This window comes from Tachysurus vachellii, chromosome 15 (genome assembly GCF_030014155.1).
Source record: "Tachysurus vachellii isolate PV-2020 chromosome 15, HZAU_Pvac_v1, whole genome shotgun sequence".
NCBI classification, from domain to species: Eukaryota; Metazoa; Chordata; class Actinopteri; order Siluriformes; family Bagridae; genus Tachysurus; species Tachysurus vachellii.
The window spans coordinates 19858031-19878108 of record NC_083474.1 but is presented as its reverse complement, the minus strand read 5'-3'; the positions used below and the strand labels follow the sequence as shown (position 1 = coordinate 19878108).

Sequence of the window (20078 nt, the reverse complement as noted above, 5' to 3'; positions counted from 1 at the left end):
ATGAGAATGACGCGCTTTAAGGTGTTTTGACCACAAGGTGGAGCTGTAACTTGCATTTCCATACTGTAATTTACAATTTTTGCCCAAAAATAGCAGAAATTGATGCCGGTGTTGTGTTGTATTAAACTCGTATTTGACATTGTAAATAACATAAATTCATTATTAACTCTTATTGTTAAAGTCTCCTACATTCGTTTATTCACACAATTTATGAAGTTTTTTTTCCCTCCTGAATCGGTTCATTAGTGAGTCCTCTAGCTCACAGCTTGTTCCTGGTGTGTTTGTGTTGTTTTGGGGTCAGATGGAGTCACATTTCCACCCACTGTTGGACAACCAAGTAAATAATGAATCTTGAGTGTTTGGATGCGGTTCATTTACAACCAGATGAAAATAAAAAAGAAACACAAAATAAAAAGTTAATGGTCTTCAAGGTACAGCTTTTAGTCAATAAAGAGAAGTTGATATCTAAAGTCTGTGGTGTAAATCTTAACATCAAGTGGGTGGAGAACTCTGGACTAAACTTTAGTTACGTGACCCGTCACATTCTCTATTATTAATAAAACCTTATATAAAAAGTCCTACATTTTTAAACAAACATTATTTTTAATCTGGTACATTTTTATTAGCATTTACACTCTGAACATCATATGTTTTACTTTTTTAAATAAAAATAACTCTGTATAAGAAGTGATCAGGGCTCAGACACACTCTTCCAGTTTAAATGTAGATATCGCTTTAGCCAGTTACACAAATAATACATCCTATAACCTTGTACCTTGTAGATGCACATTATTATCTAGTTCTGGTTTATTTTATATGGTTTATCTCCATATGATATAATTTGTTGCATGTCAATCTGCAATACCGCCGTTTGAACACTTATTTATATATTTAAACTATATTTGCACTAAATCTATACAAGTATCCATTTAATTTAAATTACACCTTTGTATAAACATAATCTGCATATCAATGAAAGGCCAACGTGCAATATTTTATATGGTCACTTTACTTAATGGTCACTTTATTCAGACTGCTTAATGTCAATATCACTTGGTGCACTTATGTGTAAAAGTGTATTGTTATTGTCTGTGGTTATAGGTCTGTTTTTATTGTCTGTGGTTATATGTCTCTTTTTATTGTCTGTGGTTATATGTCTGTTTTTATTGTCTGTGGTTATAGGTCTGTTTTTATTGTCTGTGGTTATAGGTCTGTTTTTATTGTCTGTGGTTATATGTGTTTTTATTGTCTGTGGTTATAGGTCTGTTTTTATTGTCTGTGGTTATATGTCTGGTTTTTATTGTCTGTGGTTATATGTCTGTTTTTATTGTCTGTGGTTATATGTCTGTTTTTATTGTCTATGGTTATATGTCTCTTTTTATTGTCTGTGGTTATAGGTCTGTTTTTATTGTCTGTGGTTATAGGTCTGTTTTTATTGTCTGTGGTTATATGTGTTTTTATTGTCTGTGGTTATAGGTCTGTTTTTATTGTCTGTGGTTATATGTCTGGTTTTTATTGTCTGTGGTTATATGTCTGTTTTTATTGTCTGTGGTTATATGTCTGTTTTTATTGTCTATGGTTATATGTCTCTTTTTATTGTCTGTGGTTATATGTCTGTTTTTATTGTCTGTGGTTATAGGTCTGTTTTTATTGTCTGTGGTTATATGTGTTTTTATTGTCTGTGGTTATATGTGTTTTTATTGTCTGTGGTTATAGGTCTGTTTTTATTGTCTGTGGTTATATGTCTGTTTTTATTGTCTGTGGTTATAGGTCTGTTTTTATTGTCTGTGGTTATATGTCTGTTTTTATTGTCTGTGGTTATAGGTCTGTTTTTATTGTCTGTGGTTATATGTCTGTTTTTATTGTCTGTGGTTATATGTCTGTTTTTATTGTCTGTGGTTATATGTGTTTTTATTGTCTGTGGTTATAGGTCTGTTTTTATTGTCTGTGGTTATAGGTCTGTTTTTATTGTCTGTGGTTATATGTCTGTTTTTATTGTCTGTGGTTATATGTGTTTTTATTGTCTGTGGTTATATGTCTGTTTTTATTGTCTGTGGTTATAGGTCTGTTTTTATTGTCTGTGGTTATAGGTCTGTTTTTATTGTCTGTGGTTATATGTGTTTTTATTGTCTGTGGTTATAGGTCTGTTTTTATTGTCTGTGGTTATATGTGTTTTTATTGTCTGTGGTTATAGGTCTGTTTTTATTGTCTGTGGTTATATGTGTTTTTATTGTCTGTGGTTATAGGTCTGTTTTTATTGTCTGTGGTTATAGGTCTGTTTTTATTGTCTGTGGTTATATGTCTGTTTTTATTGTCTGTGGTTATATGTGTTTTTATTGTCTGTGGTTATATGTTTTTATTGTCTGTGGTTATATGTCTGTTTTTATTGTCTGTGGTTATAGGTCTGTTTTTATTGTCTGTGGTTATATGTCTGCTTTTATTGTCTGTGGTTATATGTTTTTATTGTCTGTGGTTATATGTCTGTTTTTATTGTCTGTGGTTATAGGTCTGTTTTTATTGTCTGTGGTTATAGGTCTGTTTTTATTGTCTGTGGTTATAGGTCTGTTTTTATTGTCTGTGGTTATAGGTCTGTTTTTATTGTCTGTGGTTATATGTCTGTTTTTATTGTCTGTGGTTATATGTGTTTTTATTGTCTGTGGTTATAGGTCTGTTTTTATTGTCTGTGGTTATAGGTCTCTTTTTATTGTCTGTGGTTATAGGTCTGTTTTTATTGTCTGTGGTTATAGGTCTGTTTTTATTGTCTGTGGTTATAGGTCTGTTTTTATTGTCTGTGGTTATAGGTCTGTTTTTATTGTCTGTGGTTATAGGTCTGTTTTTATTGTCTGTGGTTATAGGTCTGTTTTTATTGTCTGTGGTTATAGGTCTGTTTTTATTGTCTGTGGTTATAGGTCTGTTTTTATTGTCTGTGGTTATATGTCTGTTTTTATTGTCTGTGGTTATATGTTTTTATTGTCTGTGGTTATATGTCTGTTTTTATTGTCTGTGGTTATAGGTCTGTTTTTATTGTCTGTGGTTATAGGTCTGTTTTTATTGTCTGTGGTTATAGGTCTGTTTTTATTGTCTGTGGTTATATGTCTGTTTTTATTGTCTGTGGTTATATGTTTTTATTGTCTGTGGTTATATGTCTGTTTTTATTGTCTGTGGTTATAGGTCTGTTTTTATTGTCTGTGGTTATAGGTCTGTTTTTATTGTCTGTGGTTATAGGTCTGTTTTTATTGTCTGTGGTTATAGGTCTGTTTTTATTGTCTGTGGTTATAGGTCTGTTTTTATTGTCTGTGGTTATAGGTCTGTTTTTATTGTCTGTGGTTATAGGTCTGTTTTTATTGTCTGTGGTTATAGGTCTGTTTTTATTGTCTGTGGTTATATGTCTGTTTTTATTGTCTGTGGTTATATGTCTGTTTTTATTGTCTGTGGTTATATGTGTTTTTATTGTCTGTGGTTATAGGTCTGTTTTTATTGTCTGTGGTTATAGGTCTGTTTTTATTGTCTGTGGTTATATGTCTGTTTTTATTGTCTGTGGTTATATGTCTGTTTTTCTTACACCAATCAGGAGTAGCGCTCCTAATTTCGTTGTATGCAGGAAAATACAGACAGATAGATAGATAGATAGATAGATAGATAGATAGATAGATAGATAGATAGATAGATAGATAGATAGACACACAGACAGACAGACAGACAGACAGATAGATACTGTAGATAGATAGATAGATAGATAGATAGATAGATAGATAGATAGATAGATAGATAGACACACAGACAGACAGACAGACAGACAGATAGATAGATAGATAGATAGATAGATAGATAGATAGATAGATAGATAGATAATAAAGACATTAAATCAATCAATTCAATTGTTGTTGGTGGATTCAGATAATTATATTTATATATATTTCTTTTTTCTTTTTTTTTCGACATGACATGGCAAAGTGACTCGTACAGATTCGATTCCTTTTTTTCCGTTTTAAAAGAGTCGTTTAGAGCATGACTCGCTTCTGATTGGTTATGGAGGCTGGGTGAGGCTCGCCCTGTGGAGTCATGTCCTCTCCTCACACTCAGGCGGAGTTTTCTCCTCTTCTTTACACTCGTTTCTTATCTTCCTCTGCGCAAACTTGAAAGAAAGACGACGTGCTAACTCGGAGTGTGAACATTTATAACATGGTGTCGATAAGAGACATGTAAAGGACTGGACGGGCTGTACGAGAGAGAGAGAGAGTGAGAGAGAGAGAGAGAGAGAGAGAGAGAGTTAGTTCAGATGAGTCGACTCCAGTCCTGGATTTTTCTTTGCAGAAAGTAAATGTTGAGTCCCAGCGTGTGGTGAGTGTCTGAAGTCTGGGTCACTTCTTTAACACATGAAAACTTTGACAAAACTTACTCTAATACGCTACTGAATGGACCTGTGGTTTTGTAATGTCGGCGTAAAATGTATTTTTGTTGTCATTCGGCTTTTAAAGTGTTGCATGTGGTTTGTTTGTGTATATTTTCCAGCACCAGGACTTTCACACACTTCCATCAGCTACCTCTTCAAATTAAGAGTAACGTTATATACTGTTATACCTGCTGAATTCTGTTATCTGATTGGTCAGAAAGCCTTATTATTGTTATAATTAACGTTATAACAATAATTTATATATATTCTATAGTTAATATATAATTCACTGCATTAATATACATATAATTATGTATATAGAATTAATATATATATATATGTGTATATTAATGCACTGAATATACTAAATACGTCTGACGCATTGTCCTTTGACAAAGTTGTTGAATGTATTAATTTAATTTATAATGGTAGGTTATTATAAACACATTGATGGAAGGAGTCTCCAGTGTCAGTGCTGGAAGTGTAACTTGCGAAAAGAACTTCAGTACAGAGACGTGTTTGTTTGTTTGTTTGTTTGTTTTTTTAGCTTCCTGTCTTCTTGGTAAAACTTATTATTATTATTATTATTATTATTATTATTATTATTATTACATCTTCACAATTCAGTAAATGTGTAAAAATCTTTTTTTTTTTTTTAGCAAGTTTTGCCTTATTATTCGCTTTAATAAACGTCCTTTTTTTAAGGTTAATGCCTAAAGTAAGTTGTCTGTATTTTTAAGTAAGTTTTAAAAAAATCCCATTATCCTATTAAGAATTTGCTTTTTTTGTTATTCATTTATTTATTTTCTTGACTTATTTAGGTATTTTTAAATAGACAGATTTTCAGAAGCTCAGTCCAGATGTTGACCTCTGGCTTTCTTTAATGACTCGTCCGCTCGTCTGTGTAACTGCCTCTGACCTCTTTTGTGTTTTTAGAGCGGATTTTATAGAATCTCCGGTTGCACTAATCTTCCCCCACATCTTTTTTAGGATGTATTTTATATTTAAATTCAACTCTACAAATCTGTAAAAGTCTATTTTACGTGTAAGTGTGCTGAATATTTTAGAGTTTACAGACGTACCGTTCAGGTACGATGTTGCACTCGGGTTGCATTTGAGGTGGTGTTGTTTTTTTTTTTGCTGTCTTTTATTTTTTATTTTTTTGGCAACTTTGGTGTCACTGAAGAGTTTTAAACTCCACTAAACTGATCATAAACAGATTCTTAGCTTTGCTGGATTATCTTTCTGCTAATTAAACAGATAAGAACAGCTGCCTTGATAGTCTCTAGTAGTTATGATTTGTGAGGCATCGTGAATCATGTACCTCCTCACAGGTCAATGCAAAGTCAGCTAGCAGGTCTGATGAAATTAACTCGTTACTAAAACGCCACGTGAGACAACCATGCGAAGGAAATCAGTAACAACTGGCGATGTAAATGTTGGTGGGCTGAAAAATTTGAGCAGACTCGCAGTCAGAGTAAAGTATGTCATCTTGGCAACATTCCCAGTGAGTTATTTCCTGTCATACAAGACCATGGCTCTTAACCCATAGACCGTACACTGAACAAGCCGACGTCTCAAACAGATTGGATCAGATCCCACGAATAACGCATGGCTCAAATTTTGGCTCTTGCACTCATTTGTTTCTTTTCATTGGAGATTTACAGCTTACACGGTACAGCCATGACACTGACCATTCTACATTATATCACCACCTCAGCATGATCCGACTCGTTGGGGTTTTCTGGGCTGCTTCACGTTTTATTTTTAACAGATTTCTGTCTCAATATGCAACTTTATGCAAATGAAATGTAGTGTTGTGATTTCCAATAGTAATGATGGTCACCGAGATGTTTTTTTTCCCCCCTACTGTACACTTGCTGTGAAACAACATGTTTGTGTTTGCTGAAACATTCATGAGAGTTTTCATTCTGATTTAGATTTTTCTTGCAGGAAAAACAAATTTTCAGACAAAATATATTGTCTTTAAAAGGCTGGCTTTTGTGTTGTATACAGTCGGGGTTCGATTCCCGCCTCCGCCTTGTGTGTGTGGAGTTTGCATGTTCTCCCCGTGCCTCGGGGGTTTCCTCCGGGTACTCCGGTTTCCTCATGGTAGGTTGATTGGCATCTCTGGAAAATTGTCCGTAGTGTGTGATTGCGTTAGTGAATGAGAGTGTGTGTGTGCCCTGCGATGGGTTGGCACTCCGTCCAGGGTGTATCCTGCCTTGATGCCCGGTGATGCCTGAGATAGGCACAGGCTCCCTGTAACCCGAGGTAGTTCGGATAAGCGGTAGAAGATTGATGAATGTATTAGTCATTCTCTGCAGAGAAAAAGCCAAAAACTTCACCAAAGCCCCATAGGAAAGAAAGGGAAGGTTCAGAAGAAGGCCAAAGATAATATCCTGCCTTGTATTTCTAAGAGGAAAATACACATGGTCATGCCGTGTAACAAGTCTGATGACAGCAATTATCCTTCAAATACACTCAAGGTCCAGTTTAAGGATGAGTCTTGTTGAGAGAGAGAGAGAGAGAGAACACCTGGAGAGGTCATGATCCCTATGAAATAACCAGATGTTTGCAGCACACGAGCGTCTGATCCGGTTTCTCCTGTTCTGCTCGATCTCAGACACCAGATCTAAGAAGCTCAACAAAAGCTGTGGTTGGGCGTCTTGAAAATCGTATTTGTTTAGAAAAGAAGCTTATTAGAAGGATTTATAGTTTTTTTTTTCAGTTAATGCTCTTAATCTCTTGAGGATGGGAACGTGCAGCGAGGCTTAAGGTAAAGCACTTCTGCTTGCAGGGAGCACTTAGACATCCGCTCGCTGCGGTGTGAACGAGGCCAGCGGTGAAAAGTGTGACGTGGATAAAATACCTGGAGTGCAGATGTGAGAGAGGTAAAGGGTGTCGACTGAAGCTGGTGCTACCTACATTCACAGAGATGCTTGAGAGCAGAACGAAGCTTCTGTCAGAGATTTAGCGTGTAAAATATATGGAATAAATTGTGTTAGATGTTAACACACTGTTTATTTATTTATTTATTTATTTATTTATTTATTTATTTAAGTACCAAGAGTTCTGTTCTTACCTAGTAATTGATATTTATGAGGATATTATGACTGCTATCAGACGCTGAACTCTGCTCAGGAAGTTTATGGCACCAGACTGGACAAACGACCCATGTGCAGAGTTTTGCTCGAGGCCAAGTGTTAGATTAAATAGTGTCAGCACTCGTTCGGTAATTAGTCAAACAATTATTTAGTAAGGGATTATATAATAGGTTTTGTGTTGGCAAGCATTACGAAGCAAATTAGGTGAACTGAGGTGAGAGTGTCTTCACAGGAAGGACAAACTTTAGCCTGATTATGTCCTGGGCAGTTTTTCATTCGCTATCAGGTTTTAATAAGATAAAGAATCAGCTTAAGACCTTCAAAAACCCTGCTTTATTCTTCATAAGGGATTTTCAGCTTTGACTGATGGATTGAAAATGAGAGGTTGGTTAAGCTTATTCATTAATCAAGCAAATTTAGTGCAAAATCATGAACTAAACAAGAGGAAAATCCAGACTGGGTTTAAGTCGTTATTATTTCACTTCATTTAGAAGAAAATACTAAAATATATATATAGTTTTATTTTATGTCTGCAGTACAGATTACTGCTTTATGGACTTTTTCCAAATGAGAAAAATAGTTGTTTTCTTCAATTAATAGTAAGTAATGAAATGATTAATTACAATAATAAGATAAAACACAGAGCCTAGAATGTGTCCTGTGTCCAGAATAGAGTCAAAATATGTGACAAAATTAAAGGCTTCTTCTCCTTCTTTTTCTCCTTCTGCTTCTATGCCTTCTTCTTCTCCTTCTTCTTCTCCTTCTTCTCTTTTCACATTTACAAACAACTGAAATTGAAGACTTTCTTTCTTTCAACATGAAACTTGACCATGTCAATAATTAGACACTTTATTTACAAAAAAAATCACATTTTTAAATTAATTTACCATATTTAGACACACACACACACACACACACACACACACACACTCCAATGCAATGCAACTTTCTTCTTCACCTCACCTACCATGTCTTTTTATTCAAAGTATCATGTTGAGTGAATTAAACCTTTTTGTTTTTCGCTTCATTCTTCGCTTCTTCATCTCCGTCCTGTTCTCCCTCCGTCACATGTTTAGGGTGTGGCACTATGACATACAGTACATTTACTCTAAAGCATCAACACTCCCAGCACGTCATTCTACATTCCTCAGTTCTGCTCCACGATCTTCTGATATAACCGTCATAACACAAATCACACCAACAACCCCCATCCTGAGCTTGTCATATTTACGTAGAGTTTTTGTGTGTGTGATTATTTTGTTTTTTTTTTCCCAGTGATGCATGCAGTTATTTGGTACAGAATAATCTTGTCTTGCTTGTTAAGAAACCACAGTGACATCAATCGAAAGTGCCAAAGCTTGCACACCTCTACTTCTACGCCAAGTTGCGTAACTAATAAAACCCGTCCTGTTTAAAGAAAGAAAAAAAAAACATTTTTAGTGCCATCATCAATAAATAATATTTATTAGCTGATGTCAACCATACACTCGTTTAACGTTAGCTAAGCGAAACATGTGCATCAGTAGATTGTATTTAATACGTCGTTTCATCCAATAGTAAACTGTCTCTGTTTAAGAAGATAAACAGAGACAAAAATCGTATTTGTTTAGAAAAGAAGCTTATTAGAAGGATTTATAGTTTTTTTTTTTCAGTTAATGCTCTTAATCTCTTGAGGATGGGAACGTGCAGCGAGGCTTAAGGTAAAGCACTTCTGCTTGCAGGGAGCACTTAGACATCCGCTCGCTGCGGTGTGAACGAGGCCAGCGGTGAAAAGTGTGACGTGGATAAAATACCTGGAGTGCAGATGTGAGAGAGGTAAAGGGTGTCGACTGAAGCTGGTGCTACATACATTCACAGAGATGCTTGAGAGCAGAACGAAGCTTCTGTCAGAGATTTAGCGTGTAAAATATATGGAATAAATTGTGTTAGATGTTACAGGAAAAAAATCTCAGATTATTAGCCGTGATTTTGAGCCTTTTATCCCACTTGTAGCACATTCCAGACTAGACCCAAGTCATGTGACCTGTGTGAAGCTTAAATAGTGTGTGATATTGTGTAAAATGTCTGACTAGCATCCTAGCAGGGACTGTTTATTTATTTATTTATTTATTTATTTATTTATTTATTTATTTATTTATTTAAGTACCAAGAGTTCTGTTCTTACCTAGTAATTGATATTTATGAGGATATTATGACTGCTATCAGACGCTGAACTCTGCTCAGGAAGTTTATGGCACCAGACTGGACAAACGACCCATGTGCAGAGTTTTGCTCGAGGCCAAGTGTTAGATTAAATAGTGTCAGCACTCGTTCGGTAATTAGTCAAACAATTATTTAGTAAGGGATTATATAATAGGTTTTGTGTTGGCAAGCATTACGAAGCAAATTAGGTGAAGTGAGGTGAGAGTGTCTTCACAGGAAGGACAAACTTTAGCCTGATTATGTCCTGGGCAGTTTTTCATTCGCTATCAGGTTTTAATAAGATAAAGAATCAGCTTAAGACCTTCAAAAACCCTGCTTTATTCTTCATAAGGGATTTTCAGCTTTGACTGATGGATTGAAAATGAGAGGTTGGTTAAGCTTATTCATTAATCAAGCAAATTTAGTGCAAAATCATGAACTAAACAAGAGGAAAATCCAGACTGGGTTTAAGTCGTTATTATTTCACTTCATTTAGAAGAAAATACTAAAATATATATATAGTTTTATTTTATGTCTGCAGTACAGATTACTGCTTTATGGACTTTTTCCAAATGAGAAAAATAGTTGTTTTCTTCAATTAATAGTAAGTAATGAAATGATTAATTACAATAATAAGATAAAACACAGAGCCTAGAATGTGTCCTGTGTCCAGAATAGAGTCAAAATATGTGACAAAATTAAAGGCTTCTTCTCCTTCTTTTTCTCCTTCTGCTTCTATGCCTTCTTCTTCTCCTTCTTCTTCTCCTTCTTCTTCTCCTTCTTCTCTTTTCACATTTACAAACAACTGAAATTGAAGACTTTCTTTCTTTCAACATGAAACTTGACCATGTCAATAATTAGACACTTTATTTACAAAAAAAAAATCACATTTTTAAATTAATTTACCATATTTAGACACACACACACACACACACACACACACACACACACACTCCAATGCAATGCAACTTTCTTCTTCACCTCACCTACCATGTCTTTTTATTCAAAGTATCATGTTGAGTGAATTAAACCTTTTTGTTTTTCGCTTCATTCTTCGCTTCTTCATCTCCGTCCTGTTCTCCCTCCGTCACATGTTTAGGGTGTGGCACTATGACATACAGTACATTTACTCTAAAGCATCAACACTCCCAGCACGTCATTCTACATTCCTCAGTTCTGCTCCACGATCTTCTGATATAACCCTCCATAACACAAATCACACCAACAACCCCCATCCTGAGCTTGTCATATTTACGTAGAGTTTTTGTGTGTGTGATTATTTTGTTTTTTTTTTCCCAGTGATGCATGCAGTTATTTGGTACAGAATAATCTTGTCTTGCTTGTTAAGAAACCACAGTGACATCAATCGAAAGTGCCAAAGCTTGCACACCTCTACTTCTACGCCAAGTTGCGTAACTAATAAAACCCGTCCTGTTTAAAGAAAGAAAAAAAAAACATTTTTAGTGCCATCATCAATAAATAATATTTATTAGCTGATGTCAACCATACACTCGTTTAACGTTAGCTAAGCGAAACGTGTGCATCAGTAGATTGTATTTAATACGTTGTTTCATCCAATAGTAAACTGTCTATGTTTAAGAAGATAGCAGAACCTGAGGTGTGTATATTTACGGTGTGTATATTTAAGAGTAGCTCAGAGGAATTTAACACTGATAAATTTTTTACGATTAGAAAAGTAGTTTGTGTTAAGTGATGCAGGATCACGCAGGATCTTACAGCTTGCTTGTGACAGAGTAAAACCTGTTGGATCACTGTGTTACAGGAAAATGATCAACACCAGTGTGGTGCACTAAAGGGCAGTTACTGTGACAACCATGAAACTGGACTAATAAAAGCATGTCACACTGTTTTCTTCCTCTCAAAACAGAGCAGTTTCACCAAGCGTAGTTTTCCTACTTATCAGTGATGAACGACATGTTATTCTTTTTACTGTCACTTTCATTTTATGCTGTTGGATATCTACAGGACCTTTTTTAATAGCATCTATAAACACTTATACTTTTGTTCTTAGTATTTTATTATTATTATTATTATTATTATTATTATTATTATTATTATTATTATTATTATTATGTTGGCTTTGTGGGCTAGGGCTTTCGAGCCACATGCACCAAATTCGGTTATGTTGTAGACCCTGGTCTGAAGTTTGTTGCTATTACTTTTCTAAGCGATCCGAGTACCGGTACTTCAGGTACCGGGTCTCAAAGTGGCCTTTTTTCCCAAAAACTCCCATTATAAAATTTGGAGGTCTATAACTTGGCAAGCTTTCGAACTATCTACACCAAACTCGGCCAGATCCTTTAGGGTGAGACTCTGAACAAACTTTTATATTGGTGTACCGACTGGCCTTCCGGTTGTGACGCAGCCCCGCCCCCAAAATATGCAAAATCAAAAAACTTTTTACAACATGGACATGTGACATATCAAAACACTTAGCCCAATGAGGGGAACTTCCTCAGGAGTATTTGGATGACATCACATGACGTCCACTTGACTCCAAATGTTTTGGCAACCTATCTTTCTGTCCACTTGCCTCCATAAGTAACACTGACCCTTATGTCCACTCGCCTCCAAAAAGCACCGGCCTTTGCGAATACTTGCCTCGTCAAAGCCAACATCAAGTTTGTCGCGACGAACTTTACAAATCTAGTTATTATTATTATTATTATTATTATTATTATTATTATTATTATTATTTGTATTTTTGTTTAAGTTAAAAAGGCCACAAAAAATGCAGCTTGATACCTAACAACCAGAAAGTGTAAACTTTTCCACCCTGAAGGCTTTGTATGAGTAGGAAATCACGTATTGTTACATACTGCTACTGTATTCCATTTAGTATCTAATGCATTTGATTCACTATCTATTGAATTTGATTCACCTCCTGCTGCACTGCTGCATTCACTTCACAATCACATTTAATTCACTGCCTGCTACATTTGATTCATTACCTACTGCACTTGATTCAGTACCTACAGCATTTAATTCACTACCTTTTGATTCACTAGCTACCACATTTGATTCACTATCTATTGCATTGGATTCACTACCTACCACATTTGATTCACTATCTATTGCATTGGATTCACTACCTACTACATTTGATTCACTATCTATTGCATTTGATTCACCTCTTGCTGTACTGCTGCATTCACTTCACAATCACATTTAATTCATTGCCTGCAACATTTGATTCGCTACATACTGCATTTGATTCAGTACCTACCACATTTGATTTACTATCTATTGCATTTGATTCGCTACCTATCACATTTGATTCACCTCCTGCTGAATTCATTTCACTACTTATCACCTTGGATTCACAGCCTACTACATTTGATTCAGTACCTACCACAATTGAACCACTACCACATACAATTCAGTACCTACCACATCCGGTCCACTATTTGCCGTACTCGATTCTGTACCTGCCGGATTCGATCCAATACCTACCTGACACATTCGACCCAGCATGAGTTACATTCAATTCCAGTACCTGCCACATTTGATTCAGTACATACAGCATTCAATTCAGTAGCTTCTGCACTCGATTTACTTTATACCACATTTGAACCAGTACCTTCTGCATTTAATTTAATAGCTAGTGCTTACAGCGCGTACGTGTGTGCCGTCTGAATACAGTCCAGACATACTGTACTACATACATACAGATTTGTAAGATTGTCCAGTATGCATTGCTTTCATGCTGCAGAATCTCTGAGCAAGCATTAGATGGTTCCCTGTATTTCTCACATACATATTTATGTAAACACTGAGAATCTGGACAGGTATAAAGGTGTGTAGGTGAGAAGGAGGGATATTCGGATGTACCTTTTCTCATGTCAGATAACTTAGTTTTTTTCTTAGTTTACCGAAGACTCCTTTCATAAATTTTAGAAAATGATTATTTTTACAGTTCAAGTCCCTGCGTAAGCTGTTAATATATAACGCCTAAGCTGCTGTTACAGAAAATGAATCAAATCCGTCTGACCAAACAGATTCAACAATACATTTCCAACCGGATTTTATTTTCAATTGAAAATATGATTGCAGAGCTTTAGAACTAACTGTTAAGTCAGAGATTCACAGCGCTTTAAAACAAGAGCGTAAAGAAGAGGGAAATGTTTGTGATTTATGAGTCTTGGCTTTTACTTTTATTAGTTGTTTCGTCTGTTCTGACATGTTATATTCCCTACAGTGACAATTTAATTATTCTCTGATAAGATCAGAGCTCACTTTGAAGGACCGTGTCATAATTTATTTCATACCGGATATAGTTTTATTTGTTTATGAATGTAAATATAAAACGTATTATATAATGGAAAATAGCCAAGCGGTTAAATAACAGTATGTTCTAAAATGTTTTGTTCTTCGTACATAGCAGAAATCTGGAAATTTACCAAGCTTTTAAGATTCCTTCCAAAAACTTTCAATAAATGAAAATTTACCACAACAACAATTACAAACCATCCCTGTCGCTATAGAAATGCTAATGTCTGGATTGAATCGGAACGAATGTATTAATAACGATAAATTATAATTAATATAATTTTTTAATTACAGGCAAAACTGCATTGATTTTAAATTTCCACAAATCAGAAAGATTTAGTGTGACAATATAATATAATAAAATATAATATAATATAATATAAGGGGGCACGGTGGCTTAGTGGTTAGCACGTTTGCCTCATACCTCCAGGGTCGGGGTTCGATTCCCGCCTCCACCATGTTCTCCCTGTGCCTCGGGGGTTTCCTCCAGGTACTCCGGTTTCCTCCCCCGGTCCAAAGACATGCATGGTAGGTTGATTGGCGTCTCTGGAAAATTGTCCGTAGTGTGTGAGTGTGTGAGTGAATGAGAGTGTGTGTGTGCCCTGCGATGGGTTGGCACTCCGTCCAGGATGTATCCTGCCTTGATGCCCGATGACGCTGAGATAGGCACAGGCTCCCCGTGACCCGAGGTAGTTCGGATAAGCGGTAGAAGATGAATGAATGAATGAATAATATAATATAATATAATATAATATAATATATATCCTCAGGAAGAAGGCACATTTAGATTTCATTGATCTTACGCTCGCTAATAGAGTAAGTGTTTCTATATTTTCATAAAAACTCAATTGATGTCCAACAACAACATTTTTTTGTTTCAATTTTATAAATTACTAGAAATTTAAAATACATTTTTCTTAAGTTATTATTTGTCTTTATTTACTTTCAATATACATTTCATGAAACAGCTCAAAGACAAAAAATATTATTTTTAATTTTAATTCAAATGTTTGCAGTTTTAAGAATAAAACGAAGTAGAACCGTTTGATGACAATATAATATGGATATTTAAATAAATTACATACAGATGTAATTTTGAGTACTGTTATAACACTGACTTCATAATTTCTCTTCAAAACAAAGTCTCTGATTGGATGTTAAAATCTGATTTTATTATGTTTTAATTTTCTGAATATGATTCATGTAATTTGTAATTAAATGTCTTGCTACTGTTGTATAATACACATATATATTTTTTAGTCATATAACACCCACGGCTACGTAGGTACTAGAAAAGAACATTTAGAGAGTTTATTATGTTGTGGTGATTATCATCAGTTAGATGTTCTTTCTTCACAGAGCATCATGATGGCCTTAATGTGCCTCAGCCTGTCATCTCTGCTTGCCCTGGTCACGGCAGGAGGAGTAAGGAACTGCCACCTGAAATGCCGCTGCGAGGTGGAGAGCTACGGCCTGTTTGACAGCTTCAGCCTCACCAAAGTGGACTGCAGTGGGCTCGGACCGGATGCCACTCCCATCCCCATTCCTCTAGACACGTCCCACTTGGACCTGTCCCACAACTCCATTAGCTACATCACAGACTCCATGCTGTCAGGACCCGGATACACGACTCTGGTCAGCTTGGATCTCAGCAAGAACTTGATATCAAGAGTGAGCTCCAAGGCCTTTAACAAACTGCGCTACCTGGAGACTCTGGATCTCAGCCAGAACGTTCTAGAGAACCTCAGCGATGGATGTTTCTCTGGGCTCCCTTTGGCCGAGGTGGATCTCAGCGACAACGAGTTTCGTGAATTTGACCTAAATGTGTTCAAGACACGAGGCCAGGAAACCCCTATCAGCGTAGATCTTTCTAACAACCTTCTCAGCATGGTTTCGTGTAACCCTCGGCTCCATGCTCCATTCATCAAGAGCCTGTTGCTGGCAGGCAATCAGCTCAGGACAGTGCCCAGTCTTGCAGGAATTCCCTTGCAGTATTTGAGTCTGGATGGAAATCTCATCCAAAGCATAGATGAAGGAGCCTTTGAGGAGCTGACAGATCTCGTCTATCTCTCTCTCAGCGGCCTCCCCGAGCTGTCAGTGATCCATCCCAACAGCTTCAGAGGCCTGAGGAATCTCCAAGTCTTGGACATTTCAAACAATGTCCAGCTCAAGGCTTTGAATCCAGATGTGTTTGAAGGACTGAGCGCTTTACAGGAGCTCAATCTGTCCAAATCGGTGGCCACTCCGTTACCTGTGGCCATCTTTAACCACATGCCGAGTATTAAAAGTGCGACTCTGGGGCCAAATATGCATTGCTGGAAAACACACAAGCAAGGACAGTTTCATAGGCAGATTGGACAGGCGAAAGCAAACGAGATTTTGACTTGTGATGTTCCAGGAATCATATTGTAAAAAAACAACAACAAAAAAAAAAAACGCTTGAAAAGTCAGTAAAAATTATATTTTTATTTTCGTGCCTTATTTCTCTGAGACTGATATTTTCATTTTGGCCTCATTTATCAATCTGAAATTATTTTCTTAAACAAAACCAAATTAAAAAAAAGATACATTCCAGATTTACAAATATAATGTTGATTGTCTAATGTTGATTTATAACAATAATGTTGATTGTCTTAGTACTAGCACATACACAACACAGATTCTGACGTTTTAGCCACACCCACAAGACTCCATAAAAGGCAAAGCTCACAAACAGCTAAAAAGGAATGATGACTAAACAAAACCTTCCAATAATGCAGCTCGGCCACCTCAGAGCATCAGCTACCATGATATTTTACCACTTCATGCTTGTATAGGACACTGTTTCCTTCTTTTGTCCAAACTGATCGAACAGCTAGGGTTATTTATTTACTTAATTCGTGATTAGCTTTCTTTGAAGATTTTTTTTTTTTTTACTAAACTGGTTTGTTTAACTGAAATAAATGATTCAACCTTCTTTGGTGTAATTTCTATATTGGATTGTAGTGCCTCAGTAGTTGATCGGTCGAGGTTCACGTTAGCGACTTTCCTAACAACTTAAATTTATAAAAATCGCTGACGAATTCCAAATTCTCCTGTGAAAGATCCACTTCGTATCCACGTCGCTAAATGAGGTCCGCTTGAGGTTTTTTGCACATGAAGCCAACCGAGTTTCATAAATTTACACGTTTTCAGTGTATTTTTATACAGATGTACGTATATACACACTATTAAGACTCCATTAGGAGCTCGTATGCACTTTAAGTAGAACTGGTCTTTGTGTTCTTGTTACATTACTTATATAAATCCTTTCCTCTAAGCATTTACCAGCTTGTCTGTTATACCATTAAAAAGAAAATAAATAAATAAAAATGAAGGCGCTGGATTTTTACATTCCACCTGAGGCAACTTTGAGAACCACTTTATACATTCTAACCAAAGCTGAATGAAATATCAGTGCCTTAATGCACCTAAATGGTTCACACTTGGCACCAATGGGATACTTAAAGCATTTGCACACACTTTGGACTTTTATAAGCAAAGTATTGACCACAGTCTGAACCAAATCTGCTCATAAACGTCGACTCTTAATCTGGCGATTTGGCCGGCGAGCTGAAATAAAGACCTGAACTTTGTGAATAATTTCAACATCATCTTATGCTCATGGCATTCAATCGAATGTTTAATTCAATTCTGCATTTCAAGTCCAAATCTTTTGCACTTTATCATACAAACAGACATGAATTAGAATAACATTTGTAATTGTGGTTTTGTATAGAATTGTACATTTCTACCAAACTCTGTAAATTTACTGGATAAATAAAATAGTTTTTTTTTGGACATGTACTGATTTTTGTGTCACTTTCTTAAACATCTTTAGAACTTTTTTATACATCACAGTAATATTTATTGGAATGATCAGCTCGATATCTAGAATTTGTCAGAATCAGAAATCGTTGAGGGGGGCACGGTGGCTTAGTGGTTAGCACGTTCGCCTCACACCTCCAGGGTTGGGGGTTCGATTCCCACCTCCGCCTTGTGTGTGTGGAGTTTGCATGTTCTCCCCGTGCCTCGGGGGTTTCCTCCGGGTACTCCGGTTTCCTCCCCCAGTCCAAAGACATGCATGGTAGGTTGATTGGTAGAAAATGAATGAGTGAGAGAGAAATTGACATGGTAGAAAATGAATGAGTGAGAGAGAAATTGTTGATTTGGTTTGTTACCGCAGAATCAACTTACCAAAATAACAATATAAAAATAGAATTCTATATCAAAAGAAAGAAGACTTTTCCATATAAGACTAGACACCTCTGGTGAAATCTCTGTGAGTCACTGGAAGCCCCGCCCATTTCCCCTCATCTCGCATTAGTAATCTTTAAGCTGGAGCTTTCTGTCCTGACTTGATTTTCTTGCTTAAATGTTGTGTTGAAATGACAACCTCACTTTTTTCTGTCAAAGCAAATGTAGTTCAATAAGTAAGGAATAAAACACACAATTGTCTTTTTATTATTTAGGCCATAACAGATATAAAACATATTCATATTATTTCATACGAATAATAATAATATTAGGGGGCACGGTGGCTTAGTGGTTAGCACGTTCACCTCACACCTCCAGGGTCGGGGTTCAATTCCCGCCTCCACCTTGTGTGTGTGGAGTTTGCATGTTCTCCCCGTGCCTCGGGGGTTTCCTCCGGGTACTCCGGTTTCCTCCCCCAGTCCAAAGACATGCATGGTAGGTTGATTGGCATCTCTGGAAAATTGTCCGTAGTGTGTGATTGTGTGAGTGAATGAGAGTATGTGTGTGTGCCCTGCGATGGGTTGGCACTCCGTCCAGGGTGTATCCTGCCTTGATGCCCGATGACACCTGAGATAGTCACAGGCTCCCCGTGACCCGAGGTAGTTCGGATAAGTGGTAGAAAATGAATGAGTGAGAGAGAAATTGTTGATTTGGTTTGTTACCGCAGAATCAACTTACCAAAATAATAATATAAAAATAGAATTCTATATCAAAAGAAAGAAGACTTTTCCATATAAGACTAGACACCTCTGGTGAAATCTCTGTGAGTCACTGGAAGCCCCGCCCATTTCCCCTCATCTCGCATTAGTAATCTTTAAGCTGGAGCTTTTTGTCCTGACTTGATTTTCTTGCTTAAATGTTGTGTTGAAATGACAACCTAACTTTTTTCTGTCAAAGCAAATGTAGTTCAATAAGTAAGGAATAAAACACACAATTGTCTTTTTATTATTTAGGCCATAACAGATATAAAACATATTCATATTATTTCATACGAATAATAATAATATTAGGGGGCACGGTGGCTTAGTGGTTAGCACGTTCACCTCACACCTCCAGGGCTGGGGGTTCGATTCCCACCTCCGCCTTGTGTGTGTGTGGAGTTTGCATGTTCTCCCCGTGCCTCGGGGGTTTCCTCCAGGTACTCCGGTTTCCTCCCCCAGTCCAAAGACATGCATGGTAGGTTGATTGGCATCTCTGGAAAATTGTCCGTAGTGTGTGAGTGAATGAGTGTGTGTGTGTGCCCTGCGATGGGTTGGCACTCCGTCCAGGGTGTATCCTGCCTTGATGCCCGATGATGTCTGAGCTACCCGAGGTAGTTCGGATAAGCGGTAGAAAATGAGTGAGTGAGAATAATAATATTAATAATAATAATGAAAAAACACAACATTGTTTTACTGAGTGACCAGAAACAAGCTGTTCGTTATTAAATAAATCTGATACTGGAGACTCCGAGAGAAGGTTTTATAGCAATTTATAGTAATTTTATAGTCATTTGTAATTAACAAACTAATCATTGGCTTTATAACAGGCCACAACACATCACCACTGTGTTGATTATTTTCCCATAGAAGTATGACCCTTTACTTTTAGACATTTTTAATGATTTCACATTAAATTATAATTCACAAACTTCCTTCCTCATTTAGTCATAATAAGCGCACAGACTGTGCTTTTTTATGTGAACCTCTAGAAACGCGGTCTTTTCTGAACTCTGAGACGAGAATGACTCGTAAACACAGACAGAGTGAAGTGCCATGAGACGCTCGCGCTCGTCTGTGCCAGTGTGAAACAGTCAACAAATGGCTAAAAACAGAAAAAAACAGAAGGCTAAA

At 36.5% G+C, this 20078-nt stretch overlaps 1 protein-coding gene across 1 annotated transcript; it reads left to right on the top strand.

Moving 5' to 3' along the window:
• The first annotated feature begins 4026 nt into the window (after positions 1 to 4026).
• Positions 4027 to 17792, top strand: tsku (tsukushi small leucine rich proteoglycan homolog (Xenopus laevis)). Its single transcript, XM_060888805.1, has 2 exons — positions 4027 to 4341; positions 15331 to 17792. The coding sequence occupies exon 2, from the start codon at positions 15337 to 15339 to the stop codon at positions 16381 to 16383; it is 1047 nt and encodes a 348-aa protein (XP_060744788.1). The 5' UTR covers positions 4027 to 4341; positions 15331 to 15336; the 3' UTR covers positions 16384 to 17792.
• Positions 17793 to 20078: the final 2286 nt, after the last annotated feature.

What these genes read in the sequence shown, in the direction of transcription:
- tsku (XM_060888805.1), top strand. Translation starts at nt 15,337, where the DNA reads ATGATGGCCTTAATGTGCCTCAGCCTGTCATCTCTGCTTGCCCTGGTC.